The sequence below is a fragment of the Aptenodytes patagonicus genome, chromosome 9 (genome assembly GCF_965638725.1).
Source record: "Aptenodytes patagonicus chromosome 9, bAptPat1.pri.cur, whole genome shotgun sequence".
Taxonomy (NCBI): domain Eukaryota; kingdom Metazoa; phylum Chordata; class Aves; order Sphenisciformes; family Spheniscidae; genus Aptenodytes; species Aptenodytes patagonicus.
This window is the reverse complement of record NC_134957.1, coordinates 10,169,779-10,190,736: the sequence shown is the minus strand read 5'-3', so window position 1 is coordinate 10,190,736 and position 20,958 is coordinate 10,169,779. Positions and strand designations below refer to the sequence as shown.

General features: G+C 46.6%; 1 protein-coding gene across 2 annotated transcripts in view; it reads left to right on the top strand.

Moving 5' to 3' along the window:
* EDA (ectodysplasin A) overlaps positions 1-20,958 on the top strand; it is an 86,346-nt gene that overhangs the window by 59,630 nt on the left and 5,758 nt on the right. The window contains exons 3-7 of one of the 2 annotated variants that reach the window (XM_076347103.1): positions 11,843-11,872; positions 15,625-15,804; positions 17,166-17,200; positions 17,610-17,661; positions 20,581-20,705. In XM_076347103.1, coding sequence (XP_076203218.1) covers positions 11,843-11,872; positions 15,625-15,804; positions 17,166-17,200; positions 17,610-17,661; positions 20,581-20,705 — 422 coding nt within the window. Of the gene's footprint in view, positions 1-11,842; positions 11,873-15,624; positions 15,805-17,165; positions 17,201-17,609; positions 17,662-20,580; positions 20,712-20,958 lie in introns of both variants that reach the window. The other variant, XM_076347102.1, reaches the window with a different exon arrangement.

Sequence of the window (20,958 nt, the reverse complement as noted above, 5' to 3'; positions counted from 1 at the left end):
GCTGTTGATTTGTTCCATCCGTAGAGCTGCTTTGGGGTGTGTTTGTCCTTCCCTGGTACTTCCCGTCTGGTTCGGATAAGGTGGTGGGATGACCACTGAAAGGTCTGGAGATGCAGAGGATAGTAGAAGGCTTGAGAAGGAATTTTCCGGTCAGAATCTCACCTCGGTTGCATTTTCAGATACTTGCGCTGATTCCACTTTTGCGTGGATTTCAGAGTTGTCCTGATGGATTCTTAGTGCTTAGCCTACGGTGTGTTCTTCAGCAGGCTTTGCTGAAACTTGAACTAAACTTTTAAGCTTTTTTCACAACTGCATGTTAAGCAGGGACCAACGTTATTAGAAGTGACTGGTGATTCCGTATGAATTCCACTTCTGAAAACCGGGGCTTTTCATAATGCCTCAGGTCAAATACTGCAGTTCAGGAATCTCAGATAGTTTCTTCTGTTACAAAACACGGCCAGGACTAATGAGAGGAGAACAGATGTTCCAGCCGGGCAGGAATGCAATTGCATCTGAACTATGTGTGCATCTGAACTATGGATGCCGTGCACCAAACATTGTAAATGCTGAACTCAACTCATAGCTGGTGATTTCTTTCCCACAGTGTGAGAGACACTGTTGTCTGTCATACTGAAGTATTTGCAGCTGAGCTTTGATTTCTGTGAATAAACTGGCTCTCTGGCCACATCCACACGGTATTTTGCAGGCAGACACAAGTTTGCTTAGCACATGCTCCAAGTCCATCTGGTCACAGATCAGCTCTAGCCCAAAAGCCGAGGAACTGGTGCTGAGCTGGAGCATGTAAACCTTTCCAAATGACCAGGTACGGCAGTCCAGGCTCAGGGTCCTGCTTGCAGCGACTATGGGGTATCTGCCTTCTGCAGATCTTGGGCTGAATAAGCTTATTTTTCTGTCGGGGGGGGCCGGGGTGGGACTGAATAGACAAACCCAGAGCAGCTGCGCTGGTGACGGGAATTGTGAAGTTGTCTTCGGTTGTGTCTTCTGTCTGGGCGCTCTTTAAAAATCCCCTCAGTTATAGTAGACCAGATACATAAGCCGTAAGAAAATTACTGTTGCACAAAGCTGAAGAACACCACCACCGGGAAACTCTTTGGGGAAAAAGTTGTGAATGAGGCATGGCAGTTGCATGTTTTCATTAGGGCTTTGTTGGCCATGATGTATAGCAACATTGTTGGATTCGTACCTGACCTCGTTAATACGAGCAGGATTTGGTGAAGTCCATTAATCTATTTGAAATGCTGTGAATGGATAAACTCAAGAGTTGGCTGAGCCAGGCACCACTTCACTGTGTCATGACCACTGCAGGGACTTGACTTTGGCTTCCCAAAGAGCGATGGGGTCTCTCTTGGGTTTCCTTCAGACCCCTTTTCAGATTCATAGAAATACAAGCACACGTATATGCACACAGATGCATCTTTGGGTATAGATCCCATGCTATTCCATGTAATTAAACCGTCAGATTACGGACAGCTGTTGAACGCTGCAGAGGTTTTCGATCCAGTTAGGCAGAATTACGTACGGGAGGAAGAAAAACGTGTAAAGTTCTGCAGGGATGAGATAGTCGAAGAGATTTCCTCCCACCTGCCCTCGATTCCTTATGGATAGCTGCGGTGGGGAAGAGTGCATTTAAAACATCCAGCAAACAAGTTAAGAGAGCCTTTCGTACGCTTGGTTAAAACCTTGCTGCAGCACCACTTGGGAATCATTTCTACTGGAATTCATGACATATGTTAGTTGTTTATCTTAGTGGGATATGACTTAAAATGTCAGAATGTTTTGTGTTAAGCAACAACCGAATAAAACAAACAAAATAAAAACACAGCTGTAATACTACGCTTTAAATTGTTGAATTCAAATATGTGGTATTGATAAAGTAAGCAATAGGGTGCAGTGGTGTATAGAAAATAAGCCTTGTGAATCTAGCCAGCAAGCCAAAAAAAGCCTTGAGATACTTGAATTAGAAATAGTAATGTTGTTTGTCAGCTCTGCTGTAAAGATCCAGCATTTGGAATCCAACCTAAATGCCTGAAGGAAAACAAAAGGCACATCATATTCTTCTTCCATAGCCAGTGAGAGTGCGGAAAATGAAATATGATGGCCACAGGTTCTGGTGTGAACCCCAGGAACTTGGCTGGGACTGATTATGTGGGAGCGGAGTTAAGAAGGGTGGAGATTTATGTTTGATTGTTTTTTTGTGTTTTTGAGAAGGCAGTGCAATATTATTTTGCCAGCAACAGTGGCTCTGTAGTTAATTGGGAGCAGGATTTGTCTTTGTTCGTGAACACATTTGCGCTGTGGTGTGCTTGCACCTACTCAGTGGAGACTGGATATTTTTTTTTAAAAGCCTTCACGGTATCAGTAGGCTGTCCTGGTACCTTGCCACCGAGCCCAAAGTGGATCCGGGTGGGACTGAGGAACTAAATCAACTGGTTGTTCTTTATGTCGTATCAAGTGATGGAAATTCCTGTTGCAGTCAGTAAGGATATCTCTGCTGTACTCGAGAAAGCAGTGAGTAGCGATTTTCAGCAGAGCTCTGGCTGTTGGAGAAGCAGAGCTGAGGTCATGGAGTAACGTAGGGTGGAGGGGACCCCAGGAGGTGACTGGATCCATCCCTCTCCCCCAAAGTGGGACCAACAACAGCAGAGGTGACAGATTCTCAAGGATGGTTGCTGTTCCGGCCGGGTTCTTCTATGACCCTCCACCTATGTTGTTCCTCATGCCAAAAAGTCCTTAGGAGGCACGGAGGGCTGGTGGGTCTCTATGGGCTGGTGGGTCCCTTCAAACAGCAGCTGATGACCTACAAGTCACACTGTCCTTTTTAAGGTGGAAAAACCTGGTAGATGCGTGAGAGCAATGACATTCATCCTACGCCTTCCCCCGCTCCAGCTGGGGCAGAGGGGTGGTTGCTCGACAAGGTACCTTTTACCTGGACCAGTGAAACAGGTTGCTGACAGATGGTCTCTTAGGTCTGTCCCTTTTGCTCGCACTTCAGTTCTGATCATTTTGAACTGCAGTAACTAAAGATCTTTTTCCCTTTGATATGATTAAAGATCAGTATAAAGTACATCACAACCTACTGTCACTGTTGGCCAGTATCTACCTCTGTATTTTTGCATTTAACTGTCCTCCCATTCCTTACGAGCTTGACCAAGTTGTTCCCTGATGTGAAGAGTCCTGTTTTTTAATCAGGCAAAAATCTCTCTGAGTATTGGCAGGAGAAAAAAAAACAACGGCAAGAACAAAAAAAACCTGTTACGTGATGAGATCTTACATTGTCTGAAGCTGTCTGAGGAAGAGAGATTGTGGCTCTCTGGCATCTAGTGTCACTCCAGGGATTCCAGGGATGGGGCAGAGATGAGCTGTGACTTCTCTCCGTTTGTTTTTAGACCGATAGGTTTGAACTGGGGTCTGGTGTATGGGATCAGAGGAATAGGGAGGGAGCAGGCTACTGATCCATGGAGCTCCTGGAGCAGCATCTGATCATCTGGATGACACATGGATGTAGGCTTGTCCTTTGACGGATTGCTCAGAGAAGAGCAGTGAGGCAGCAGAAAGCGACTCTCATACCTAATTCACCACAAGAGAGATGATTCTCAGCGTTTGGTGTTGATGCACAAGCTCTTCTCAGACCCTCTGGCCAAGCAGCATGATGTCCCAGAAGCGTGGGGGGAGGGATACTCCCCCTGGAGACATATGGAGACATGTGAAAAGCCCTTAAAGAAGAATAGCCTCAAAAAGTGGATGTAGCCAAGGGAGTGCCTCAGTACAAGATGAGCTGCAAACTCTTCTTCGTCTCTCAGGCTGGAGGACACTGGCTTTGAGCGTTAGGCAGTTTAATTCAGCACAGGGGTGGGGTATCAGAAGAAGTGTCAGCTATAAATTGGCGCCGAGCCAGTCTTGGGGACTTAGCGGCCTATAACTCCAGAATATGACAGGGCTACCGCTGAGCAAAGATTCCTGAAATTTAGGGCTTGTGTGTGCACAGAGTTCAAGGTGCACACACACAAGGTTCATGCTGCGGTGAAGGTGGAGCAGCAGGCGGGGATGTCCTCCAGGCGTGACTCTTGGCACTGCTGTGGAAGGAAGATGCCGTTAGGTGAAGGACAAGGAGGGAACGCTGGTTTATGGGATGCTGTCACGGAACATCTCAATTTAAGGTGTAACCAGAAAAAGACAATTAAGGGTGCCTGTGTTCACACACGAATTTTGAAGAGTTTAAAACAAAATTGAAACAAAAGCAGATAGAAGCAGCAATAGTGGTTGAGGAAAAACTGAATGGCCTTGGGGCTCTGCCTTGCATACTAATATATCAAGCAGCACTGTTTCATCCTTCCCCCACTTTGTACAATGAGCTCCCCGTTCTGTTACATAATATATTCACTATATTCTGATTTATTGAAATTAGTACTAGCCTTGTACCGGGGACATCGCATCCCTAACCTGGATTCAACCATTCTGCCTGTAATTGCAGGCAACACCTTTCCTCCACACGTCGCAGAAGACCTCCCTTCCTCATTCCACCCCCCAAAAAACCACTCTGGCAAGGCATGCCAGAAGTTTTGAGTAATGCACGACGCGTTTTACTTCTGGGATATTTTCCTAGATCTATAATTTATCATATTTTCTAAATACTCTGGAGTAATAATACCAAAGCTGCTCTTCAAGATCTGTTGCCTTTTTCTCTGGAATTGGTGAAGAAGCACTTTCTTTTTCAGGGCAGGGAAAAAATTCATCTTGTTTCAGTATTTGTATCACTGACTGATATTTCAGTAGGGTCCAAGAAGCTTTCATCTGGATAGACCAAATTTCCTGAAAATGTTGAAAACATATTGGTTCCAAACCTCCCCCAAAACCACATGTTCTAGATTAAGCATGTGTTTGGGAGCTAACATCCTTCTTTCCCCAACTCCACCATAGTCTGGCATTAATAACGCCGCACTTAGAAAATATTTGAAAAGCCTTACATATCTCATACCCATGTGAATGAAGTAAATATCATTACACCAGTTCTGTAAATGAAACAACTGAGTTTCGGAGGGTTGACTGAAGTGGAGGTTTTTTTATTATTCATTGAGACAACTTATAGCAAAGAAGGTAGTAGATTCTTCATCACTTGAAATCTCAAGTAACACTTAAGCTTTTCTTTCTGCCCTTCCCCGCCTTTAGTATTGGTCAAACAGAGATAGAGGGATTGATGGAAGGCTTAACGGGTAGGACTTCTTTAATACTTGGTTATCATAATGGTCCCTTCTGGTCTTAATGTCTGTGAAGGTTGACAGGACTGGTTAATTCCCAGGCATGGGTCAGGAACGGTAACATTTTCATAGCTGCTTTGCCCCTCTTTTTTAGGAAGCCCCAAGTGGCAGAGAACTTCCTTCCTTGAGAGGTGGAAGCTTTCACAGCTGGAAGGCACTTGGTGGTCAGAGCTTTCTATAAGAGATGGAGACAACCTGCGTTGTTGGGTTGAGTGGTAACCTGAGGGTTAGCAGGACTTGAGTCCTGGGACACTCATCTGTTGCACCACAGAGCCTGGTTGTAGTGCTTGGCTTCTGTTTCTTCTCTTCCCTTTGTGCGTTGTATTTATTGAGAATCCAGGATCCTTGAAGAAAAAAATCCCTGCCTGCAAATGGAGAACAACTTCATTTTGGCCAGCACCCTTACATGTTTCAATAACTCCATTAATAATGGTAACCTGACTAATGTCCAGGAACTCATTTCAACTTCTGTTAGCTATCTATTCTCAGAAGTTACTGGTGGATTTGGGCAGTATTCAGAGCTTTGTCTGAGATTTAGCAAGTCGTCTCCTTGTTAAACCAGATGGTTAGCAGGGTTTGGAAAAATACACAAATTTCCATAGCTGTTGAAAACAGTGATCACTAAATCTAATGATTCCAACTACACCCAGAAGCTCATACTTCAAAGAAAAAGATGCAATTTTATTTTTTTTTTTTTTTAGTGCACAAAGATGATACAGTTTCGAAAATGTGCATATTACATAAGTCACACAGAGCTCCCCGCTTCTGTTTTCATCTTCAAAATTAGATGTTTGTCTTGAAAGTAGCTGTAGACTTGATGATTCCGGGTCACCTTATGCTTATTTTATGAGTGAGTGAGAAGTGATGTGGCGTTTCTGGAGGACACTAGCATCTCATTAATCATCAAGATTTTGTCTCCGATTCTGCTTGTAACCTGGGACGAGGATGACTTCTCGGTACCTCCGTCTTCTCATTTCTCGGAGGCAGAGTGGTGATGGTAATATGGAGATGGCTCAGTTGTATTATCTGGTCTCACGTATTCCCGAAACGAGAGCCATGCTTAGGTAAGAAGACTGATGATATACCGTAGTAATTTAGTGCTAGGAAAATGGAAAAGGGATGCCTTAATAATCTCAGGAGCAAGCAGTGAATGCTGAAAATGGGTTGACACAGCCTATAGAGGACACGGTGGTTGCTGCAGTGTACCTGTCCGAAAATGGTTGAACACCTTGAAGACATCAGTAGACGTCTTTGTTCTGGATTGAATGTGGATGCTGCTAGAATATGGTAGTGGCACTCATTGACTTTGTTCTGCTCTTGGCACCTGAGAATTTGAGAAAGTTCAGCGGCCTTCCTGGGTACTCGTCCTTTGTTTGACTGATTTCTATAATGGTCAACCTTTTATAGGTTTTATATAAAATAAGCGTAATTACAAGGATCTGTTCCCATCAATAAAACCGGTTTGAACTCTTTTGCAGGAATTTAAACTATTTCTTGTTAATCCACACACATAACTAATAAGTGAACGCAGGGGGGGTTTAATATACTATTTATATCAGCATATGTCCTAAAGAAGTTTTTGATATTTTTGTATTTATAGTAAATCATAGCAGTGTGTAGCGTGCAGAAAGAAAAATCGGGGGGGGGGGGGAAGTAAACTCTATTAATCTTTATATGAGAAAACATGTCATATATAATACCCTCGAGTTGCATCACCATCTGCTTTTTTTCTGAAGCCCTTGGAAATGATCCGGCAGATGCTAGGGCTGCAGGAGCTGGGGGCTAGAACCTGCTCCCTGAAGCACGGTAAGATGTCTTCTGCTGCTTGCTGGGCCACAGCTGCGGTTTTGGACAACAAAAACTCATCTATTGCAAATAGTTTCTTTAGCTTAGGTGAGAACTTTGCATCTGAAGTGGCTCAGTGCTAAAACCCGTGGCCATAGTGCTTCTGCTAGAAGAAGTGACTTGGCATTGCTTGGAGCCTTCCCTGTGCAGATGCCCAGCTGGATGGCTCTGCGGGCAGAAGGCTTCCAGGGTGGCTGTTTTGTTGTCATATAGAGCTGTATTTTCCTGCTTGTGCCTTTCCCTCGAAGTTTACCGCTCTCGCTGGTTTTATATTCCCTCCTTTTCTGTTATCATTCCCTTTTATTTTCCCAACAGATGTGGAAAATAAGCTTTTGTAGAAGTCTAGGTCTTGAGCGCTGTTCAAAGCCAGGGTCTTCAAAAGCCCAGCGTGCAGCGTTGCTGCTCTGACACCTTTGCTGGGGAAATCCTATCCTGTGATGAAGAACTCAGCTGGCAGATGATAGAGCTGGCCTGAGTTATTGCAGCAGGAGTCGGTGGGCTTTTCCTACAGGAAATCCAACGAAAGATTATAAATTTTAGAAGTAGATCAGGTAGCTAGCTTTAAACATTTCAAGTCAGGCTAGCAGCCTGCTTCATAGCTTAGTAGCTATGGCTTTAGTAGTTAGACAAAAAGTAACCTCACTGCTTTCCAAAGGGACTGATGAACTTTTGAGAGACGTTTAAGCAGTGACCCATGACACCGGAGGCCTTGCTCTGAGCCAGAAGACCCCCTCCAAACCTGTGCTCCTCCTTCTGGAGGTTAGAGGAAGCCTTCTCATTCCCAGCTTAATGGTCTTCGGGAGCAATTCGCACGTGTGAGGACGTGCCAGTGCTGTTCTTTAAGCCCTAACAGGTGGTCTCCTTCTATGCCCATCACCATAGCCTTTCCCAGTGGTGCTCACATCCCTTTCCCAGCGTTGATGGCCGACCAGGCGAGCTCTGCTTGACCACTTCTTGACCACCTTCTTGGGAACCCTTCTGTGAAATTGTTCTCATTTAAATTCATCTTTCTGTATGTAGATGATCAGGATTGCATTACTCCCAGGATTTTCACCCCCACCTACTGAGTGACATCAGTATTGCCCCATGTCTGCTGGCGGTATTTCCACTGATCCGTTTTAGGATTGTATTTCTGCCTTGCCTGGCTGTGTGACAGCAACTCAGCACGTGCAGACATTGTCCTCCGCAGCTCTGTCTGAGGAGCTCTACCGTCCCGCAGAACGGTTTATTATTCCCTCTGTATATATAATTTATAGGACTATGCATTTTGTATGCCCGAATCTCATCCCATGCTTATTATCCTTCAAAGCCATCCAGCCTGTCCTCTCTGATATCCCGGTCCTCTTCTGTATTAACAGTTCTTGTCAATTTTCCTTCCTCTGCAAAGCAAAGCTAAAATCAAGGGTTGAACAGAGCTGACATCTTCAAGGATGGATAAGGGCATAAGCATAAATTTAATTTCAGGTGAAGGACAGGAAATATAGAAGGGGATGGACTTCCCTAGGTCTGGGGTCTGGCTTGACCTCAAACACGAGCAGACGGCATGCGGAAAGGAGGTGGGAGATAGGTGGGACTGGTAGGAAGAAGTACAAAAGTTGAGCGCAAGCACATACGGAGAAAAATAGCTATGCTTGGGTATCTGCAACTTTTAATACCAGTAGTCCAGACCACGAGCTTGATCTCTAGCAAGTCCATAACAGATACTTTAAGGAATTCATGAGGAACAGAGGTGATGTCAGAAGAGTGCAGAAAAGCAAACTCAAGGTTCTTTTTCTAAAGAAGGGAAAAGAGGTGCTGGGGAACAGCTGACCAGTCGGGTTGCTCTCAGATCCCACTGGGACTGGAATAAATCCTCAAATGCACTGCGGTGAAGCCCCTGAAAGCAGAGACGAGAGCGGTAGCAGACAGCATTGGTCGGTGGAGAATTCAAGTCAAACCAATTTCCTTCTACAAGAAGGTGGCAGGTCTTGGGGACTCCGGAGCAGCAGTAGGTATCCTGTAACTTGGTTTTTTGTAAGACTTTTGATATTGTAGAGGAACGTGGCGCGTATGCCTGTAGTCTGCATCTTGGAGCGGAAAAAAAAGTATCTTCTCATAGACCTTCCTTGGAATCAAGTCATGTAATGGCCTCCATGAAACTGCACTAAAGAAATGCGGGTAGTGTGAAAGGCTTTGAGACTGGGAGCCTCTCCGCAGGAGGAGTGGGATAGCGAGGTGGGATTAACGGTGTAGGAGAAGACTCTAGGAAAGACTTACGCCTGCCTAACTTGTGGGCATTTAACCTGCTCCATCAGCTGACAGCTGACCAGCAGGTCATATGCATTCAACCACTGCAGCATTTAACAGGCTTTATTGCTTAAATATTGGGATGTGGCCTCAGAAAAGCATGTCAGAAAGGATTTTTTTTTTTTTTTTCCTCCTCTGCACATGTGTGTTGGGACAACGTATATCAAGTAAGGTTTTCAAGCCTTGTGCCTCAGCACCTTTCATACTGAAGGAAATACAGATCTGATAATTTGGTGGAGCTCTGCTTCCCAAACTCGGTAAGAGACTTTGTTACCGTTTTAGACTAAATTGAGAAAGGTCCCATGAAGTTTACCATTTTGAGCAAAAATGAGGAAAATTCTGTCTTCTGGTGTATCAGATGAACCTTCTGGCTCCCTGCTACAATCAAATTATCCACCCCTTCCTATTGGGAGACGAACAGATGCAAACCCCAGAGAGTCAGAAGCTCCCAAGGCTAATAATATTGTGTTTTTTTCATGTCAGAAGTATTTTTGTGTTTGTCGAAAGATTCACTTGCACAGCCGTAACATCTCTCTCTGCCGTGCCTGGAACAGATGCGTGTGTTGTAATATAGACTGTGAACATTGACATCGCATGTGGTTCTCATTCCTCCCATTCATCTTTGAAGCTAATTGGTTCCATCCATTTCAAATGTGTTTGGCTCGCCGCAGCTATTTGTACTTTCACTCTGGTTATAGCGCTAATGGTGTGATATATATAACATGAAATAAACTCTCGTGACTCCGAGGTCTGAAGAGACACATACACAGCGCTCGCGTTTTGCTTGCTGTGTTGTTTTTTGGTTTTTTGTTTTTTTTTTTAAATGATGTCCCCCAGACAATTTTTTTCTCTTCACTGAAGATGTTATTAACTAGCTGGTGCCCAAGATGAGGGCCGGTGGAGATCGCCGGCACGATCACGGCTCCTTCTGCATCGCGGGAGCTCAGAAAACGCAAAAAGAGGAGCCTGTTGGTGTTTGCCAAACATAAAAGGTTTTGCAGTTCCTCTGCTGGTGGTGGACCTGCGGGTTGGCTGGAGTGTTGCTCCCTAGCAAGATGCTGGGACTGGCATTGTTAGAAACCTGTGTCTTGGCCTATCTACATGTTTTAATACTGTGAATATATGGATTAGGAAAAAAGTAGTAGATTAGCAGAAATAATAAATTAGATAGTACCCTAATTTTCCCATGACCCAACAGCATAATGGAGGCAAATTAATATTCCTGTTGAAAGGCATCAGTAAGGTATTTCTGGGTATTTCTCTGGTCCTTCTCTTATCTTTCCATCTAGCCATGGGAACGTGGCACTTTGTACTAATTGGTAATTTGTCTTTCTCTACCAGTGCTGACTCAAAGCAACCTCGTAACCTTCCATTCGTTACAAGCGTATCTCAGTTAAAGGTGATTTCAATCTCCGATGTGTGTTTAAACCCAGATTTTAGAGGGATTTCACTGATGAACAGCGAGGGAATATTTGGGTATTTTTGCAGTTCATTCCCATCCCTGATTAGTTTTTGAGGAAGCAGTGGAGCATGTTTCACACTTCAGCTTCTGCTTAAAAAGTCATGTAGTTTCTCAGTTTCACTATAAATATTTTCACTTCTTGCTAGGGAGGTTTGTATTCCCATTGTTTAAATAAGCCAGTTCATACTAATTCTTTGCTTTTGTTTTTCTTGGTATTTTATTACTATGTTTAAACAATTTGGCTCACAAGTATTTGGGTTACTGCTCTCAGCTGAGAGCTGAGTCATGCTAACTTTGTTCTAACCTGTCCTCATTGGGAAGTAAAATGTGACAGCTTTAAATGTTAAGCTTGGCGATTTAAAGCTAACAGAGAAAATTCACGTATGGCTGCCTAGACCACAAATGCCTCCGTTGTCCGCTTGAAAAATAATCTGCTGTGTAGAGACCGTGTTTTTAAATGGTTTCTGCTGAGTCTCAGGATTTTTGCTGTCTGAAGGTTTGACGTGGCGTAATTCCATCAGCGACTTCAGGGGATACGTGTGGCAAAACTCTGAGCAGTGTTCAGCAGAGCTGGAACTAAGCTGGTAGCTGAGATTAAAGCTCTGGCTCAAGGGAGAAGAGCATCTCTCGCCTGAGCTTTGCCGTTGGCCCCAAGCGGTTGGTTTCACTCATCTTTGCAATGAGGGGGAGAGGTGCCCACCAAAGCTCACTCACTTGTGTGCTATACCAGCCACGGGCTGCTAGTTTGAGAGAGGGTAAAGCAGATCTGGGTCCCGGTAAAATCGTTGTACCTTCACAGCAATTGTGTGTAGAAAACACAAAACGCTACATCTTTGGCTTACCGGTTTTGTTGCCAATTTTGTTCCAGCTCCGGAGAGGCACCCTCTGGGTCGGTGGGCGTTGGTGGAAGGGGGGGGTTATCGAAGATGAAATGATCACTGAATTTCACGAGTTTTCTTTTTTTTCTTTGTAGGTCCAAGTTCAGTTAAAAACAAGAAAAAGGGTAAGTTTGAGTTTTAATTTAATTTTCCTTTCTGTGCCTGCGTTACCCGGCTATGAATTCTCTTTAGCCAACATGAAGGAGAAACCGACGACAGGTTCCCTCTCCGGGAGGGGCAGGGATTAACGTGGTGCGTGGTCCCACAACACAGACCACGAGCTGCTCTCGTGCTCCCACATTGCCATGGCAGGACTGCATGACCCGGCGGCGGCAGGGGAGCGTAGGCGCTCGTTAAAGCCTTCCTTAAAAGCTGAAGGAAGTTAATTACGTTGTACAGAAGTAATTCTGAAGATGCTATAGTTAAATAGTTGAGTGGAGTTGAGTCACGTACCAGCTATTGGGAGCCACTTGCTGTTTGCCAGGCCGTCTCTGCCGAAGCAGCTTTAGCTTTCATCCCTATCCTGCCATGCTGCAGGTTGGGGTCCCCTTCAGACCCACCAAAGTCAACATAGATACGCTCTGCATCTCACTTCTGGTTGTGTATTAACCTCAGAAGTAGTATTTTATGTGTCCATCCCGAGTGTTGGTGAGCCCACGGGTATTTTGTCCGACATGCTTATGTTCCTCAAGCTGTTTGCAGCAGGTAAGTGGGTAAAACGCGTATGGATGAGTTGTTGTGACTTGGGTTATTCGGGAGGCAGCCCCGTGTTTCCATGCGGTGTCTGATGCCGTCCTTGTTTGTGTAGGGCTCCTGGGGAATGCTTAGGGTCATACGCTTGCTTGCTGCCAGGAACTTGAGCGAGTCAAAGGATCTGAGTTGCTTTATAAACTTTTCCTCAAAAATATGCTGCAGTCTTGATTTCAGGGAAGCACAGTCAGATTACCCGCTTTTGCTCCTTGTAACCATCAGAACACTTCTGTGCGCGTTTTAAAAGCAGTGGTGCGTGCTCGGTTGTAGGTTAGGAGAAATGCAGAATCTGTGTGCGACTCGGGGTTGTGCTGCCTCCGAAGCCCAGGGAGCTCAATTTATCGAGGGGCTCACGCAGGCGTCGACATGCGGCACGTGCTCGTGGCCAAGCCTATGCAGCAAAGCACTGACAGGCGCAACGTCAGCTCTCTGCTTACTACCTATTGCGCCTAATGTATATTAAATTAACAGAAAAGTTAGCTGTTCAGCACTTTGCTGCGTCCCTCGAGAGACCTTCCCGCGCGTGCCGGTACGTGGCCTGGGCTCCAGCCCACGGTCACGACCTGCAGCAGCGAGAGCAGCCGAGCTTTGCGTGTCTGTGCTACTTTAATAGCACATCAAATCGCTTTTAATCCTTGGATGCAAACTCAACATTTACGGCTGAGAAGTTGAGACAGGCCACAGTTAGAAATTTAGTTTATATTTGCCCTCAAAAGCAGCATAAAATTTTACGTTTGACAAGTTTGTCCGAACAAAACTCTGAAACCCTAAACCCATGTTAAATCAGCCAAACTAATAACAAATGATGACTGTGGTATTCATAGCAATTCTGGAGTAGCAGGGGGATCTCATAGAGCTGTATTATATACAGCTGTAGTGCTGTATAAAATAGTTTAATTTTATGGTATTGTCACATTTAATTTTTTTTAGAATTAGAGCGTTTTGTTTGGTGTACGATGATTAAGGAAAACTTACTGGTTCTGCCTGCTTTGAGTTTTGGAGCCTGCCTAGTGCATGTGGGTAAAGACAGAGACTTGGCACGCTGGGACTTGGGTGCTGGAGGCCCTCCCTGGAGAGCTGCTCGTGCTGGGGCTGGGGTCCCCTCGGTTAGAAGACTAATCGAGAGCTTTATACTCACTGAATATCTATTTTTTGCCTTGTGACTTTAATAAGTGAGGTTCCGCTAATGCAGAAAAGTAGTTGAAATTACTTGAAGGAGCGGGAACGCACAGAAAATAAGTGTCCCTGTGCGGCATCAGAATTATGTGCAATTATTTTACTGCTAAACTAGCAGCTCCTCTAGTAGCAGACCGGATTTCTGAGACAGATTAGTTAAACCAGCTGTAATGCGTATCCCTCTTGGGAAGGAAAGCAAGGAGTGACAGCAGCAGGATTCCTGACTTACTGCATACGATCCTTCATTCGGATGTCCTAGATTGGAGGGGATGTGGATGAGAAGACTTTAGTAAGTGTGCTTTAGGGGAAATGGGTAAGGGGTTTGATGCAAGATGATAATTTCCAAAGCATAACCCGAGGGGAAGGAGATTTGCTGGTTTAGGGGAAGGCTGGCTTGTCGCCACCTCAGATTTGAAGACACGGCTGCTAATCTGGGCAGAAATACTGCTGCGAATGATTTGTCCCCTTCAGCTTTGCCCCGTTTTTTGTAGGATACCTGTATTACTTTAATCACCCGTGCTTACTTTAACTCTGCTTTCTGCACACCGAGACCGAACCGCGCGGTTGTCCTACGCTGATTTCCATGTGCCCTTGTTTGTGGCCGTTAGCGGCCGTCTGGAGATTTCCACTTCTGTGCTAACTAAAATAGGTGGGGTTTTCCTTCTAGTTTTGTTCCATGACAAAGATGGATACTTAGTAGAGAAACAAGTACATAAATGTACTCAGAAACCATTCCGATAACCATTATTTCATATCCTAACTGCTGCTGTCACCTAAAAAGGTGTTTAATTCTGTCCTACAGCGGACTTTGTTTCAGCAATTGAAGCAATTTTGCCAAGTTAATAAAGCTCTTTGACATAAAAGCCTGTTACAAAGTTGCGTTTTAAAAACTACATCAAAAGAGCGTAATTTCTGTCAGGGATCTGGAAGATCAGGAGAGCACGGGTCCGGCTTTCCCTGCAGGCCTTATTTCAGTCCGCTGCGTATATGCCTGATAAGAGTCTTTACTTACGTGGTTGTGCTATTTCTCTTCCTGGGCGCGCGTGGTGAGGTGTGTTTGAGGATCGTGGCAATCCTTCAGTGCTTTCATCCTCCTGATTGGGTTAGTCCTTCCCTTACCCCTCCATCCAAAGCCCAAAATGCACATTTAATGATTTCGAGGCACTGTAGCATCTAAGTCCTTCGTGCACGTTAAGTGCATCCTCATCGCACCGTAGAAGTGTGCGGCTTTGCGGGGATGCCTCCTGCATCGCCCGGGGCGCTCAGCAGCTGGTGGAGAGGAGCTGAAGTTCAGCTCTGAACTGCCCTCTGGAGGCACCTCTCTCTCTCAGACAGGAGATGAAGCCGTGGGGATTGTATGCTAATCCATACGTATACAGCAGGGAGAAAAGATTGCAACTGCTTTCCGTCAAAAAATGGGAAACTGAGAAACTGCAGAGCGGATCATCTCGACTTTTTAATACCCCAGCTTTCACTGCATTGCATTGCAGCGTGCGGCTGGTCAAAGGGAGCATCCTAACCTTGCCGCAGGGGTGCGACCGGCTCTCGGGCACGCTGCCTTTGCGGGCTGCGGGACCTCCCAGCCCCGTGCCGAGAGCAGGGTGGCCAGGCCAGGGCTGCGGCCAGAGCTCGGGGGGCAGAGACCGCCTGAGCCTCCATCTCTTGGGAGGCCTTGGAGAGTCCACGTGCCTCATTTAAAGGTAATTACATATGCTGGAAGGAGCCTGCAAGGCGGCGACCTGCTTCTGCCCTGCCGGCAGCGTTGTCCTCATGGTGTGGAGCTGCAGGACCCCCACCCCGGCCAGTTGGGTGCTCCTCCTTGTCCCTGCCCTCCAGCCGGCCATGAGCCATCCCCAATCTGCTTTCCTCGTTCCCAGGGCTTTCCTGTAGGTAAAAGACCATCCCATATTCAGTGTGCAGAGAAGCTAACATTTGACCTTCTATTTTTCAGGTAAAAAGGCTGGTCCTCCAGGGCCCAACGGTCCCCAAGGGCCGCCAGGTCCTCCTGGGCCCCAGGGCCCCCCCGGCATTCCCGGCATCCCTGGGATTCCCGGTACAACCGTCATGGGACCGCCAGGCCCCCCTGGCCCGCCGGGCCCTCAGGGACCGCCTGGACTGCAGGGCCCCTCAGGTAACCAATTTTTCCCCTTCTCTGCTCAGAGCCTTTGCACGCCAGGGGCACGCAGGAGATGCCATGGCAGCACCGCTGCTGTACAAGTAAATAAAAGAGTTCCAGGTTTCCATCTGAGGACAGCGTAGGGTCGAAACGCGACGGTGCAGCGTCCTTGTGTAGGACTCGGGTGTTCCTGGGCTCGTCCTTGCACCCATGGGGGGACAAGAGGAGCAGCAGAAGTTCTGCAGCCCTGTGGGCTGCACGGTGGGAGCCCAGCAACAGTGGTTTAGGGTGCGATGCCGCGGGCGAGGTGGTGCCTGTCGGAAGAGGAGGATGCAGAGGTGGAGCAGCAAAGACCTGCGGAGCCTCAGTTGTGTTTAAGCATCCCACTGAAGTCTGCCGGTGACCGATTTCTGTGTGTGCAAACTGGCTGCAAGGTGGCTCTTCCCGACGGTGACTCGGTGTTTGTGTTAATTCCTCTTAAGCTGATGCAAAGCCTAGCTTTGCATCAGGACCGGGAGGGCTGATGCTTAGCACAGCCGCTAAGCCAGCCCAGGAACCGCACGAGCCGAGGCAGCTTGCCTCCCGTACCAGCCAGATAAAAACATCTTTTTCTCCTGCAGTTCTTGGTTTCATTTTTCTTTGTATCTGCACCATATTGTTTCTCCACGGAGTCATGTGCCAATTATTTTGTTAAAATCCCTGAATTTAATAACTGTTTAAAATGCAGATTAGTGGAAGTTCACATCAGTGTTGTTTGTTATATATATATATATGAACAGTCTAGTATTAAAAAATGTATCTTCAGAGAAATCAGGACTATTACCCTATAGCTCGGATGGCTCTCAAAGGAAGACTTGGTTGACTTCTCAGTTTATTATCTCAGAAATTGCCAAAGCAGAGGCCAGGAGCAGCATGAGGTCCTTAGCACTCCAGAGTGCTGCCCACAAGCATCTCCTCTTTAACAGAGATTTGTCTCTCAGAGAAAAGAGGTTTCAGCATGTAGCTTGAATGATGCAATGAATGACCTGAGTTACTGCAGAGTGAAACTTGTAATCTTTGCAGCCAAGAGGCTCTGTTGCTACTACCGATCAGGAAAAGGGTTGTGCAGTTTTTCCTTCTAGTGGAAACTGGTTGAACAATGTTGGGGAATTTTGATGACGTTAGACAGAAATGCAGGAATAAAATAGGAAAAAGTAGGATGACTCTCTCTCTTGTTTATGTAGTTTTTAACATTAAGCTGCACCCCATAACCGCTGTTACATGTTAAAAATGGGGGTTTAATGGTGGTTACGGGGTAAGAGAAGTTTTTTTTATAGGAGTGTTTACTGCAGCTCTTTCAAGCTTCCTCTTCAATGATGTGAAATTGCATTTTGCAGGTGCCACGGACAAGGCCGGCTCCAGAGACATCCAGGTTGGTTGATCTTCTTTCAAGGGAAAAACCCAGCTTTGGCTGGAATTTTGTAAACATTACTGGCTATGTTTGCTAACGTTGTGTTTGATGGTATAGCTCTGAAGAAAACCCACCCCTTCTTGCGTGTGCTAAATCATAGCTACACAGAGTGACCGCCTGAGCTCACCCTTTTTATTGCTCAAAAGAAAGCCGTGTTAGTCTGGCTTGGGCTTCTCACCTCTTCTCCAGTACTTAAACGTGTTGTTGTCAGCTGCTCTGATCTTCTTTTTTCATTTATGAAAAGCATTAATGATATCGGGGTACTATCATGCCTCTGGACTGGTCACCAGTGCTCTGGAGGTGTGTCGAGTTACTGTAAAATGACGCAGTGTTCCCTATTAATTTTAAATCCCTATAATCTCATTTGCAGCCAGCTGTGGTCCACCTTCAAGGCCAAGGCTCAGCAATCCAAGTGAAGAATGGTAAGGATCTCATGATATTGGCAGTTACTGAAAAGAGCCCATCCTGCACCCGTAGCCTCGTATCTGGGTCTAAGTCCATCCTATAACACGGGTCCCTGATTATCCCTGCTCTTGGCCTCCCCCCGTGATAGTCTGATTTGCCTTGCCCAGACCTCCTTAGAGGAGTCTTCTGTTGAGTCTCCATCCCCGTTTCCCCTGCGCTCCTATTTATCTCACAGATTATCTCTACTACATCCCAGTAATTCTGTCCTGCTGAATCTCCCTTCTCCTTGACCTCCAGATATGTGATGTGCCTCCTCCAGCCTGCTGTTGTACCATCAGTTTTCCTCAGCCCCTCGGTGGCCAGCCTTCTTTCCCACTCTGTTCTATTTCAAGCCCTCAGTGTTGCCCTTTTCCTGTCTCAGCCCCATTGGCCTGTGTTTTTCTCCAGTTTCCCCAGTAATTTATGGCAGGGGAAGGCACAGCTGTAGTGTGAGGACACAGAGGTGCGCAGCCACGAGCTCCTCCCGCGTTACGCTGCAAGCGTGCACACGCGCAGCCTCCGTGGTCCCTTGTGCATCTCTACCCCCACCAACAGCCTTTAAGCCTTTAAGCTCAAGTCCTGCCGAGCCATTTCACGTCCACAGGCAGCTCTTTGCTCTCCTCCTTCCTCCCCAGATCCCTATCCAATTTCTGCTCGAGTTCCTGCTCTTCTTGCCAACAGCTGGGTCTCATTCATTAGCTGCTGCCTCCCTGCTCACGGTGTCTGGCTGTGCCGGAGAGGGAGCTGGCTGTCTTGTCCCCTGCCTGAGTCACCACGCGCAGCTCCCCGGGGAGCGCAGGCAGCAACCCCGGTGCACGTACCCCCGTCCCGGACCTCGAGGGCTGCAGCTCCCAAGGATTGGTGCAGCAGGGACAGGGCTGCAGGACCCCCGTCCGCCAACTTCTGCCCCACGCCTGGGATGATGAGGGCTGGCCAACGCTTCTGTTGAAAGGCAATTTCTCTCTTTCAGCAGACGTGAGCTGTGGGAGCTGCAGTTTCTCATGGTTGGGGAAGTATGCTTACAGCGGGGTGGGGGAAGCTCCCCAAAACAGAAAGGAAACTGGCCGTTCCTAAGAACAATACAAGGGAAAAGACGCTGGTTTGCTTACGTTCAAAAAGTAATTATCCCTTTATTAATAGGAAGCCTGTATGTTTACAGAGCGTACTCTACTCCCTAAGAGTGGGAATTGCCCTGTGAGTGTACTTCCCTGCTGCTCGGGAACAATCTGATGCTGTGAGCCATTAACGCTGTCCAGCTGACAGCAGGCAGAAAACACAGCCTGGCTGGCTCGCGACTGGGGGCAGGGAGCTGAGGAGCGGATGAAGACTGGGAGGAAAAGGGTTGTATCTGATAAAACAAGGCACCTACAGGGAATGGCTCTGTCCTCGGCTCGTAGCGAAGTGTGTCCTCTGGACCTGCTCGTTGGCCCGTCCAGAAAACAGAGGTCTACTCATCTTGTCAGTTATTCCATTGGCTCCAGTGCCAGAGGGCTGGGTGGTGGACCTATAAACCCCTGACTGTGCTGAGGACCCCAGTTAGGGGTTAATGTGGTGTGACGTGATGCAATTTCATACTTTGTTGTTATTTTGGCTTTTAAAAACCTAGGAAATGTAATGACAAAGCATTTGTTAAAATAACGCTAGTTACAAAGTCAAGAATGTTGAAGTCAAGGAATACCAGAATTAAAATCGATTGTGTAACCCTAAGTTGGCCTCCGTGCCCATACATGTCCTGAGAGATGGTCTAGTCTCGTAGTTGCACACAATTTTTTTCCATAATACTGTGGTCTCTTTTGCTGCGAGGACTAGTTTTCTTCTAGGGACTATCCCAAGGCCTAAAGTGAGGGTGAAGGCTGTATCATGACACCACTGCTGAGAACATCTTCCTGCACTGAGAGGGGGGCAGACAGACTGGCCACTTGTAGTCCCATTCCCATAGGCACAGGAATCACCATTCTCATCCTAGCCTTGCCGTGGTCCTCAAGGACGTACCTGTTGATGTAGCCTTCAGCACACGGTCTGCTGAAGCTCCACTTCATTTAGTGTGGACACTGAGTAGAGAGGTGTGGGGAGGGGAATGAATGAGATGGGAAAGTAGAGGAGGAGGTTTAATGGTCTCAAGGCTGGGTAATGTCAGTTGAGGATCTTTCTTGGAGAATCGGATCCTGGTCCTACCTGTGCTGCAGAGTTTCTTCCATGATACCAGGGAAACCGCCAGTAACAAAGCTCTTACAAGGGCCACTAACAGATGCTCTTCAGGAGGCGCCTGGGGTCTGAGTTGTAGAAATGCTTTTATAATCACATCTGCAATGGCATTTGTGATCTGTGACTGAACGTACAAAAATAGTGAGAAAAATCAGCCCTTGGCCTCTCAGGCGGAATAAGAAAACTTAGCAAATGCCTTACAGTACTGGCATTGATTTGCATGTGCCGGAATGTCTTTGCTCTGGAGTGGGGAAGATACTGGGAACATGTTTTCAGGCCTGTAAAACACTCAAATATGATAATAAGCTCAACTTAGTGTCAGGAGGAGGCAAGCTAGTCTGTATCAGCGCTGGGGATGAACGCAGTGTAGTACAAAAGGCCGTACGCCCATTTTCAAGGATGGGGAGAACTACTCTTGATGAGGACAAGTAGATATGTAAATCAGTTGTGCTGTGCACAGCACAAAATGAGTGTCCACCAGCAAGTGATGGTGTAATTAGAGCTATAGAGGGGAGTCCAAACTAACGCACCGTAGCCTTTAATTCTGGGATTTTCTTACTGAGTTACTTGACTTTTCAACTTGAGCCTGTGCCAGCCGTTGTGTATGAAACATTGCAATGTCACTGTATTTCTGTGCTCCTGCGCTTTTCATTCTGACGGGTACTGAGTGACTGCCGTTTTCTCATACTGAGATCTTTCAGGTGGAGTCCTCAATGACTGGTCTCGCATCACTATGAACCCCAAGGTGTTTAAGCTGCATGCCCGCAGTGGGGAGCTGGAGGTACTGGTGGACGGCACATACTTCATCTATAGTCAGGTAGAAGTGAGTACGGTCCTAGGCCTAACTCCTATTCTTGTGTTCCAATGGAAGCCTTGCATGAACCACGAGAGGGCTCCAGACAACTAGCAAATGCCAAGAACTTGTATGTACTTTTAACCGCTTCGTGCTCTAGGAGATGTGTGTCGGAGGAAGACGTTAGAGTTTTGAAGTGCAAGGTCACACGTTTCGCCGTGACACCAGCTGCAAGAGATTAGTTACGGAAACACATGCGCAGACGCCCAGCCAGCTC